We start from the raw sequence: 12,255 nt of genomic DNA on the forward strand, positions 1-12,255 counted from the left end.
TCTTGGATCTTCTGTCTTCGAAGGATCAAATGATCCAAGCCTGTATCCCTATGATACTACATACATTTTGAAAAGCTAAGCATATGAGAGTGTAAATTTTCATAGTTCATGTTGCAGAGAATTTTCTGGAAAGAAATTTAAGAAATATACCTGAAATAATAGTATACTCTTATTCTAGTTAAGCAATGTTTATATTATACGTTCATTTATTCGTACGTGGGATAATTATATACTCCCAAACAACCTACTTAAACTGCTATGGAAAAACTTAACCTCACCACTATAGAAATGCTTGATTTCTTATTAACTGTGCGGCATTGTACTTTCCTCACATGCATACTCTATTCTAGATGATAAAAGAATTTGCATTTACCTAGTTTTGAATAGAACCAAATGGCACAATACCTCTAGCATGGGCACGATATTTTGAGCATACATAAGGTCTTTCGATTTGCCGAAGTGTGGCTTTAGATTTTGTTTTGGTTTCCATTGAGAATATGCTTCATCAATGACAATGCATTTACAGCAGTTCCAGCAAAATTTCCATGCTGGTGGATTGGTGCCCTCGGTTATCATTAATGACTCTTTTTAAATGTCTGGCAATGTATCAATAATATTCCAGTGCACGGACAAGACACCAACCACTCCTAGCTGGAAACTTTGCACTCTGCCTCGCATTGGTCTTTCTCTTATTGACCTTTTATGATCTCATGATCACCTTCACAACAAGCGCTGTACATTTTCGACATAAACATGTCTAATTCTGTTTAGAAGTTGTCTCATAGCATCAGTCATCTCATATCCTTGATTACAAGAATCTTATCTGATCCATAAATATCACCTTCCACAATCGCCCGGCACCATGACAGGAACACTTCAGACCACCATCTTTCCTTTCTCACAATAAAACCTTCAACATGGAAAACCACCAAAAACATATGATGAACTTGACCAAGTTTTCTCTACGAAACCCCTGAACATTTTGTCAGCTAGCTGTTAATGAACAGCAATGTACTGTTTGCAAAAAAAGGGGAAAAAGAGGATCTGAGATAAACAGATAAGATTTCAACAAGGTTAGGCTCGATCTCAGAGGTATAACAAGAAACTTGATCAATTAATGAAACACCATGGATGAATCTTACGAGGTCCAGTTGTTGCTGGAACAGTGAACATAGAATCAATGCATGAGATTACAAATAAAACCCAATAATTCATGAGCAAAATAAATGTAGCCCACAAGAGATTTTTATGAAGGGTTTGTCTGGAAATACAGGGAAGCTCTTTTATTTTTGTATTTTCTACATAGAAATATCAAAGCAAGGCTGCTCTGTCTGATTACATCACAGGTATACTTTCAACTCAACAAACACAGTTGCACAAGGATCCGAACTAGCTATCATACACTCTTGACCACAACTCGATGAAACATTTACCCCTCTATATAGCCAAATTGGGGTTTGAGGACTCTCTCAGAAAGAAACAAGAACTTCAAAATAGACACTATAGCATATCACTTGCAACGCCGATTGTTCGAACTATTCAGAGGTGTGTTTTATCCGCGTTCAGTACAGTTCCACCAGATAGTGTTTGGCCAGATCCAACAAATGAAGAGTTCCATAAAAGACTACCCCAATCGGGACTTTCCTCTGAGTTGACAACTGGTCCACCACTGTTTGAATTCTCAAGGTTGCTGGCATCACTAACAATGTCCTTGGGGGCTTTACATTTCAAAACAGGGGTGTGCAAAAGTTCTGCCTGTGGAAAGGACAGGTTTGAAGGGACATCAAAAAGCAAAACTGAATCAGAGTCTTCGTCTGCAAAATCTCCTAGAGAGTCAAATACAAATGACGAGCATCTTTTTGAGGGTGAAGAAAACAGGCTGCTAGCACCAAGTGAAGGACTACCCTTTGGTTTTATTTCAAATCCGGCAGCATCCTTGGAAGTACTCCCTGTGTCTATGCTCTCATGGCATATGCCTTCCATGTTACAACTTGCCCAAGCAGGCGTGACAGGATGCACTGTATTAGGCCCACCTATTTGCATGTTGTCAGTGTTTCTTGTAGACTTTTCTGATCCTGCAATTCAGAAATAATAATGCTATTAGAACATAACCAAATACAGGGTTCTTTGTGTGATATGATCCTGTAAACCGGAGTGTGTGAAGTAAAGAAGGAAAATTAAAATGAAACCATAGCTACCCTTGAAGACAATCCAAAAATGAAAAGGTTTGTCTAAACTATTCAGAACAACGATATAGAAATTTGCATGATTTTTTTTGTACTTCAGTGGAAATATACATTGTATGACAATATACAACTATATTGAAAGTGCACAAAGCAAAGGCTCCCGCAATTTAAAGCAGGCGTCGAATTCTAAATTAAATAAATAAAACGTTCAAATCCAAAAGAGAACTGTGCCGAAAAATATGTATGCCAAAACATCATTAGTGAAATCTACCTATCAGCAATAGTCCACTTGTTATCAGTGTTTCTGTTATTTCGCTGCCCGTGCCCATTCCTGCATGGACTTGATTCAAATTCTTCAACGCATCCACCTGAATGAATATTGTTCCTCTGCTTCTCCCACATTTCCTGCTTGCATTTCCTTGGAACCATAATATCCCTATGATCCAATCCCTCTGTTTTTCCATGAAAGGCAACCTCTTTTTTTTGGTCTGATTCTCCATGCCCACACATAATTAATTCTAGTTCCCACACGACCACCCATGCAACTATTATTTCTCTAGCATTCCCACCCTCCCTGCTCATGTTTGCTGAAAACCATATTCTAATAATCTAATTCCTCTCTTTCTCCATAAAACAAAACCTTTTTTCCCTGGCCTGTTTCTCCATGCCCACATGAAGTTGATCGTGTTTCTCCCATCCAACTATTGTTTTTCTAGTTCTCTAGCCCTCCCTGCTCATATTTCCTTAAATGCACATTACTCTGATTTGGCTCCTTTTCCTTTGGCTGGTTCGCCATCTTCACTTCCACACCCCCACAAAATTCATTCTGGTTCTTCTGTGAAATTGTTTTGTTGTTTCTCCAGTTCTTCTATTGTCCTTGCTCGTATTTCCATGCCAAATGCCCATGGACCCTACCTACACATAACTTCATCCTCACTCATAACCTCATTTCTACATGCAACCCTCTCCACCATATGCTTGAGATCCCTCTCTCTCAAACCTCTTACAGCAAAATCTCGCATTCCTAGAGATAAAGTCCAAAAGCTCAAGTGCGAGATCCATTGTCATCAAGAGTGGGGATGCTGTCACCTCACCAACCCTCCTCTTGTTTCGTGCTAGCTCTCCTCTAACTCAAGGGGGGTCACCTTATTAGATCTTAGGAATCTAATTGCCCCATCAAACCAAGTCAAGAGCCTCCTAAGGATTTTACTTCAAATACCACCAGTTAAAGGATTTGGACCAATGTAGCATGACACGACAAGTACTCACCGAGTGGGTCAGGTATGGCCGAGTCGACTATGAAACAAGTGACTCGGCCATACTCAACCCACAGACTCGCCACTCACCAAACTCAATGAAACTCAAGAGCACTCTACGAACTCATGGACACTCGGCTGGTACTCGGGCCAGCCTCTTCTCTGCTTGCTCACACTCACTTCACTTGGAATCAAGCTCACCTCTAGCATCAGGGCCGCAGAAGCCTGCAACAAGCTTTTGCAGGGGCCTTCACATGGAGAACTTACAAGTTGCTACGATATGTGATTTTGTTTATGAAATCATTTTTCAGTTTCCTTTTAAAAATTTTGAATACAAATATCAATTGTGTTATGTTATATGATCGTATTTTATGAGATGATGTTATGAATTCTTGTGCAAAGCACAGTTTTATAACTTGTATGCATTAGAAATGCCATTAATTCATCTTTTATGCAAAAAAATGAAATATTTTCTAGTTTTTTGCTATTTGTCGATTCTTTCCCAAGTCTTCCCAAGTCGGCAAGTGATATGCCAGCTATGTCTTTGCCGAGTATGAGTCGTGCAACATTGATTTGGACAATTAGGGTTTAAGGTGAAAGATAGGATTGCTATGGTTCTTTAGGTTAATTTAGCATTTGAGTTCAAATGAAAAGGTCCCTTTTACTGCAAAATATAGCACCTTCGTGCAATGTCTCACTAAGTACTCTAGGTTAAGGGCAACAAGATTGTTCCCCTACTATTTTGTGGTTGGATATTATCCCCACAAGGGAGGCTTCCCCAACAGATCTTAGAGATTAGATAATCCAAGTACTCCTAGGATAAATAACCTCTAAGGCTTCTGGTAATAAAATCACCCAAAGGATAATCTTCAATAAGTAATCTTTTGGGAGCACTGAGATGTAATTTCAAGGTAACAAGTTCAAAGGACCCTATGGCTAAATCTAGAGGGCTTTAATAAGTCTTGGAGAGGCTCAAATAGGTTCCCAAACACATGCTACCTTTAAATTACCAATTGTTGTTATAAATTAGGGTTTTTAAGTAGCACAATTTACAATATGCAAAATTTATGACAGCGAGAACAAAGCAACCTAAAATTGATAATAAGCAAGAAATAAACAAAGACTATTTAACGAGTAAACAAGGAAATACGTTGCAGCAATATTTTAATGGCTGAAAACACAAACAAAATGAAACCCTAGACATCAGCCCTAAAAAGTGGCTGAAAAATGCATAAAAATGATATTTTTACTTTTCCAATTTAACATATGCAAGGCCTAACCCTAGGACTATAAGGTTCAAGGTACTTAATGTTATTAAATGCAGATTTTGCCATAAACTTACCCGAATTTCCCATATAAAGCACAAAAAATTTAAAAAAATTAGGGCTTTAATTTTTATAGGATTACACACTAATAGACAAGAGCCAATATCAATCTTGGGCTAATGGAGTCAAAGGTGATATCGATGGTAGAGGACCAATAGAACAAGAGTTATAAGAGAGAAAATGCTACAATGAAGTTTCTCTCCATCAAAATCTTACCAACTTTCAATCAATTGAAGATAAATGGGCAATGAAGCTATACCAAGGTTTCTCGATGGAAACTTGGCAATACTTTTGCAAAAGGAGATGTTAGAGCCATAAAAGATTCAATACATATGATGAAAATTTCAGTGAAAACCTAATTCTACAACAATTACAAAATGGAAGAAAAGATTCACAATAAACTTGCACAAAATCACCATAGAATCACTTTATCATCCAAGAGAAAATTCCTTCCAATCAAAATATCCTCCCCAAGACAATTTGCTCAATCAATGCTCCATTGCATCCAAGAGAAAATAGACACTAGTGTGCGCTTTCTAATGAATGAATACGTTACAATGATTCTTTGTTAATTAGACTTCCCGCTATTTATGGGAGGGAAACAAAGTCAACTTAGCCTTAAAATTGACCAAAATCCCTAAAAATAATATAACATGTGATTAAATATTAAGTAGGTTACATGCTGACCTCAAAGATAGCTATCTCAATGATAAAACAAAAGCCTCCTTTTAACCCACATGTGCGAGAAAAAAGTCCTCCATGGGTGATGTCAGATTCTAAAAGTGCATGTCTCCATCAAATATGCCATGGATGCTTCAAAAAGGTGCTCCTCAATCAATAGCCCATCTTCTCACCAACAAGGTGTCCAATCATCAAGCAAAACCCTCTTGATCAATACGCCATCATCAACCAAGCTCACATCATCACTCCAAGCCACATGAAGGGGATGTCGCAAGGTTATGGCATGGCATCATCATCTACAGAAGTGTACCATATGCTTCAAATGGGTCTCAAGTCATCATTATTGTCAAATCCGTTAAAAAACAAAGCAACGTCCATCAAGAAGGTGGAATGCCAACCTAGGGTGCCCTATGGTCTCTGGGGTACATTAGTTTCTCTAGGCAATGCCTTGGCTTAGATGTGGAGCATTTCAGGCTCTGAGGGAGAGGAAAGGGTCATCAACAATGCTAGACATATCCCAAGGTCAACACTCTTCAATAGGTGGTCAATATCTTGGCTCTAATGACTAGAACATTCATCGAATGGGGTTGGACGTCCTCTCTGAAGAGTTGGACAACATCACGCAATCCCTCAACAGATGCTAGGTCTACCTGGGCTCAAGGATCTAAGACATTCTCAAAATCAAGTGAGATCAACATCATATGTGCAAAAACCATAAAGGTATCAAAGTGGGCCATATTTAATGCAAAATGCATCAAAATACTCCACACAAGCATCACATTCAAATGTCTTTTTGGTTTATGATTTGCAAACAAGTTACCATTCTTAGATATAGGAGGGTTATCAAAAGGTCCTAGTAGGTGCTTCCAACCCTAAGGGGAAGAACAAATCCTAGGTCGGCCCATCAATCAGTAGGTGTAAGTGGTTAATGACATGGTAGCGGTTTACTTCATGGAGGATGCCATAGTGGTTGTACTACCTATGTGTTGTAGAAGCTACAACCACCCTCCAAAATTTTGCCTTCGAAGCATTTTGGAGTCTCCCTCCTCAAAATCTTAGCAGCCATCCTGCATTGCTCAGGTACTTGTGTTCCTCTCGATTTTATCTTTCGCTTAACAACTTGTGTTCACTTACTCGTTTTGTCGACTAATTGCAAGCTGACCCAGCACTTGGTTCACAACCAGTCTTGTGATGTCTGGGAAAACTACGCCATCCTAGAGGTCAGCTGCCTTGCACTCAAGAATTACGCAGAGCAGGCCAGCTAGCCTTGCTCTGGAAAATTGCACAAAGCAGGCCAGCCAGCCTTGCTCTGGAAAATTGAGCAGAGCAGGCCAGCCAGCCTTGCTCTGGAAAATTGCGCAGAGCAGTCTGTCAACACTTCTCTCCAGAAATGCGCAGTTCAAGCCAACCAGCCTTGCTCTGGAAATTGCGCAAAACTAGTGAGACAGTGTGGGCCACTCAACCTAGAAACAGCGTAGAAGCTTCCCCTTAGTTGTTGTCTGTTGCATGTGCCGATAGGTTGCCCGGTCCCCTCCAGAACAGTGCAATTCTTCCTTGCATGCATAGTAGCTTTTCCCGAAAAAACAAAAAGAAAAAAAATGAAAAAACATCCCTAGATTTGAGGGACCCATTTTTAGCAACTGGGAGTTACATGCAAAGTCGATTTTAGAAACTTCCCACCAAGTGTTGCTTTTTCCTAGATTTGTGGCATGAGCATCATAAACCCTAAAGCTTCTAAATCTATTTAAACGACGCCCCAGAGCTCATTCTTCACATTCAATCTTAGAGCTTTAGCATTCCCGAGCCATCTAGGAAACTTCAACACAGTCGGCACAGCCTTTCCAGGTAAGCTTTGCTTTTCATGTCTTTTGCTGCTTTTTCTGTCACTTTTGATTTTTTGGCTTGTGTGAGTGTTGTTTTCCTTGTTTTATTAAGCGCCCACTAGCGTTTCAATGTGTTTTAACCTGTAGAAGTGTTGTTTCTAGTTTTGCATTGCATTTCATTAGTGCCGCATTCATGACCATGTTTCTACACTGACAGTCGTTGTTGCGGCGACTCTCTTCATGAGCTTCATTGTTTTGTCGTTTGACTGATTTCTGCACTTGCTTGGATTTCATGCATGTTTATTCACTCTGATTTGTACCATCTTGGCACATTCACTCAGTCCCTCTCGTTTTTAGGTTGCCCTTGGGCAGATCTGGGTTGCCTTGGACCAGATCTTGCTTCTCCCGGCATGCACTGCGCATTCCCAGAAGTCAAGGCTCTGCCTTGCCTCCAAGAATTGCGTAGAGGCTGCCCACACTGGCTCCCAGTTGTGCTCTATGCAATCCTGGGAGGCAGTGTCCCAGTCCTGCCCACTGGAACTGCGCAATGCACAGTTCCAGCCAGCAACCCAGCTTGACTGAACTGCACATTGCACAGTTCCAATCCGCAGTCAGCCAGCAGCAGGCCTCACTTGCAGCTGGAACTACGCATTGCGCAGTTCCCGCTGACCAATGTTACTTGGGAGCGGGAGCGAAAGCGGGGAGTGGGAGCGAAAACGGGAGCAGGAGCGACATTTTCAGAAGCTCCCGGTTTGGGAGCGAATCCCAAAGCGTTTTTTATATAATATATATATTTTTTATATTTTGATACATATATGTCAACAAAAACATGTAGAATAATGAATTAGATATAAAAAACATAAAAAAACATAGATTGAACCATACAACAACAATCATCTAGAAGTTATAATCTTCATCAACCACGTCCACAAGTTAGTAACATAGTAACATACAACATATCGAGTCTCATGATTCATCAATCTTAAAGTTTCAAGCTTTCAAAATTCAATATATAACATTTATCATCATTGACCACCAAAGTTGTACTTGTAAGCTAAGTGTAACCATTACAACAAATAATATCTAACATGAAATGAAATGTTATAAAATGAAATGAAATGAAACAACTTTCAACTTTCATGAAGCATCATATTCATAATTCATTACTAATGAGTTATAATTGCCAACTTCAAACCTAAATTGTCATATATTGTTTAAAAAAATATCATAATAAATATGAAAGAGTCAATAGTTATAAAAGCTACTAGAAACTAGAAAAGAGAAGTAAATCTATTATCTAATTCTTATGCTTGGGCCTCTTGTCACCACGAGAAATGTCTAATATTTTAGTCTTGTTGGAAAATCAGGATCTTTGTCATTAATATCACCCTCTAAGCATTAATATCCAGAGGTATCTTTGTCATTACCTCTGTATCTGTAGGGATCTTTGTCATTAATATCACCCTCTAAGCATTAACATAAGATAGAACAAGCATAGCATGTCAAGTCAAGATTTTGTTTGAGTGATGCGTACATTTTTAGGAGGGTCATGATAGAGGAGTTCGACAAACAATGTCACTAACATCAAGGTACATAGAGGGATTGGTGTTCTTGATTAAATACGAGTTCCATACCCTAATACATGACAAAAGTTAATGGAAACATTGCAATCCCCCAATCCTGAAATCCTGAAAAATTGATAAGTTTGCTGGATTTTGAATGAAATCTAAAATTCTACTTTCTCCATATGAAATCCAATGAGGCTGGAACCACTCTCAAACATCCTGAGTCATTTCATGGTAATGTTAAAAATTTAAGTAAAAAGATGAAAATGAATATTAAGGAGAATGTCACTTTTACTTTAAGAATTTAACATTACCATGAATAGCATATCAATACTAGGGCCTAGACTTGATCATTACGCTGCCCCACTCAAAAATTATTTGTTTCTTTCAAAAAAAATTGCATTTCAAACATTACTACAAAAAAAAAAATTGCGAAAAAGGCAAAACACTCCCGAAAAGGCAGTGAGCGAAAAAAAATTTAGGGAGCGCACTCCCGATCCGCTCCCGCTCGGAGCGCGGATTGGGAGCGGGATCGAGGGGGGGGGTGTGTGTGGGGGGGGGGGACGCTCCCCCGCAACATAGCCATTGACAATCTCCCAACCTCTCAGAGTCAATGATGCGCAATCTCGCCCAGCAGTCACCCAGTTTGCCGCATGATTGATTCTCGAGTTGCTTTATGTTTTTCAGCTGACGTTGGCTTGCCATGAGTGTCTTCTCTGTCTCTAGATACAACAAGGGTTGAGAAACTTCTCAACAGTATAGGTAACATGGCCTCTAAGAGAGCTGGATCAAAGGACACAGTTGAAAGCAGTACTAGAGATGTGGTTGAACAATTGTCTATGAGCTTGCCCGTTTATACAGAGACACACATGTTCATTGACAAAGACATCAAGATCACATGTCAAGACATCAACACTATATTCGCATGCAACTTCGAGGAGAATCTGGAGGACCATCATGTCTATGTCAATATTCATAAGTCAGGGTTGTACAAGGTTGCATGCAAGTATCCCAACTTTCTGTGCGCAGACGTGATCCACTGGATTGTCTCATACACTAATCCTGAGACGATGATACCGAGCAGTGTCAGTGGAGTAGAGCTTCCTATACCTTCAAGGCGGAAGATTATCAGTAGATGTATCATTTGCCACAACCAGTGAACAAGATGGATGCATCGTTCTACACCGCCAACAGCAGCACAAACACAAAAGACATCTTGAAGCATTGGGTAAGGGAGCCATCAAAGTTCAAGATGGCACCCAACCAGATATACAAGACAAAGACACTCAAGAAGTCTTACCAACTCTTGGTCATCTTTGCATGTCACCTGTATGGCCAAGAGAGTATGGAGACCTTCCCACAGAGTTGGGTTGTTATGTTGAATCAGTTAGCAAGTGAAGGAAAGCCTTTCAACTAGTCCGACATGTTGACTCTTCAACTGAAAGTGCATGTATCAAAATCAAGATTTTTCATGTTCGCCTACCTGCTCGATGCAATCTGTGCCCATCAAGAGTTTCCTGACATGGGTTGGGCATGGACACCTTCAGAGAATGTTGTGAACGTATATTGTAAGTTGCTCTCAGAGTGCAGCTACCGAGGAGTCATGGCTAGACTATCTGACCACTTCGTTGCTCCTCTATACACAATGAACTTTGAACAAGATCCGCCTTGCATGTCCTAGGCAACACTGGAGGCGTTGTTGAACATTGCAGATAGGTACGCCTCACCCATGTTAGTTTTTGGTAGCATCAGATGTGCTCTAGCCATGAAAATTGGTGGAGAGGCTAAGGCACATGAGTTCTAAAGAGCCCAGAAATCGTTTGGTGAAATTCCACCCGCATTGTATTTTATTAAAATAATTAATATTTTTAATGGGGTCCCTAAGTCTAACTTAGAAAAATTAAAATATTAATGGGTTTTAATCAAAATATGGGTGAGAATGATCTAGAAGGCAGATCAAGTCAAGTTTTAATCTTAGCCGTTGATTAGAGACTTAATCTCAGTTGTTGAAGTCTCAACGAGAAAAGTATAAGAAGGAGGCTTGGGGTTCAGTTAGAAACACACAAAGAGATTGAGGAAATCGATTTTCTGAGGTGAGAAGTTCTCAGGAGGAAAATCGATTAGGGAGATCTTGCAGCAAAGGGGCAGTGAGAATCTGGGAGAAGGAATTTCCAGAGAATACAAGGCAGAGAGAGGACAGAAAGACGTCCAGAGGAGGGTTGACGTTGGCCTACGCAGTGCTGACGCAGAGGCAACGCAGTCAGTGAGGAGAAGTCAAGTTTTTGCTGAGGGAATTCGAAGTTCAGTTGTCGGAAGCCAGGGTGTGAGATTGGAGGCAAGAAAGTCGATTTCTCAACCAGCAGAGGATCCAGAGCAGAGAGGCAACGTAATACCCAAGAGGGGTGACGCAGAAGCTACCCAAGGTGACGCAGTTTGACGCAGAGGCCATCAGAAGGTGACATAGAGCCTCCAGAGCTAAGGATCAATCACTGATTCTCCAGTGGCAGGGTGAGATTATTTCACTAGTCTTTCGTCCAGTATTTTCTCTGTAAGGGATTGCTAGTTGAGCATCCTAGATTTGTATTCAGAATTTTTTCCTGCATAATAATAAACCCTCAGAGTTGCTGCACCATTTTCCCGCATTGGGTTTTTCCGACAACTATTTTGTCCAAAAATAATTGTGTCCTATGTATCTTGTTCTTTGCTCAATTTCCTTGTTTCATGTAATCAAAATTAAGTAGTGTAGGTTGCAGAAGTAATTTTCTTCAATATTCAGAAGAATAACTTGATGAATGTAATTAAAATCAAGTAGGTGAAGTAGATTCAGATTTGCTGTAGTAGGGGTTCCTTGGACTAGGAATTTTCACAACTCGATGGCACCTTCATCAGAATGTACAGCGCGGAGAAGGCTCCACATTTGTTTGTGAAGTTTTCCACGCACAAGCTGGTCATGCAAGAGGTTGCATACCACATCTCGACAGGGTTATCAATTGGACTGCATAGGAAGAAGAAGGCACCATGGCTTATGCTTCCTTTACAAATTGGGTTGTACATGATCCAGAGTTTGAAAGAAGTGGATGTTGAGGTCGAGGACTTCAAGAAGTTTAAGTTCGGCACCAAGAGTTTCAATCCGTACGATCTGCATGGCTTATGCAGGGACCACTGTACAAGAGTGTACTATCCTTGGATCCACGGGGTGTGTCATTGGCTAGAGGAAGACCCTTGGAGATATTGCTATAACTCCTCTAGGCTCAATGAACTAGTCAACATGGCAGTAGAGTGGCTAGCAGCACTCAAGGCAGCAGCACCACAAGGAGCAGCAACAACAGCAACAGCAAGCAGCAAACCTGCACAAGACAAAGGCAAGAGGAAGATTGTCGAAAGCGCAAAGGCGAAGCAAAGCTACAAGTTTAAGGAAG

The 12,255-nt window shown here is 40.3% G+C and overlaps 1 protein-coding gene across 1 annotated transcript in view; it reads right to left on the reverse strand.

The window, feature by feature from the left end:
• Nucleotides 1-1,095: 1,095 nt before the first annotated feature.
• Nucleotides 1,096-12,255, reverse strand: part of LOC149235590 (GATA transcription factor 26-like) — a 224,799-nt gene continuing 213,639 nt past the window's right edge. Inside the window, exon 8 of the mRNA XM_089372158.1 lies at nucleotides 1,096-2,075. Coding sequence (XP_089228284.1) covers nucleotides 1,540-2,075 — 536 coding nt within the window. The 3' untranslated portion in view covers nucleotides 1,096-1,539. The remainder of the gene's footprint in view (nucleotides 2,076-12,255) is intronic.

This window comes from Pinus tabuliformis, chromosome 8, assembly GCF_031772625.1.
Source record: "Pinus tabuliformis cultivar Carrire ecotype Pingquan chromosome 8, CPIR1, whole genome shotgun sequence".
Taxonomy (NCBI): Eukaryota; Viridiplantae; Streptophyta; class Pinopsida; order Pinales; family Pinaceae; genus Pinus; species Pinus tabuliformis.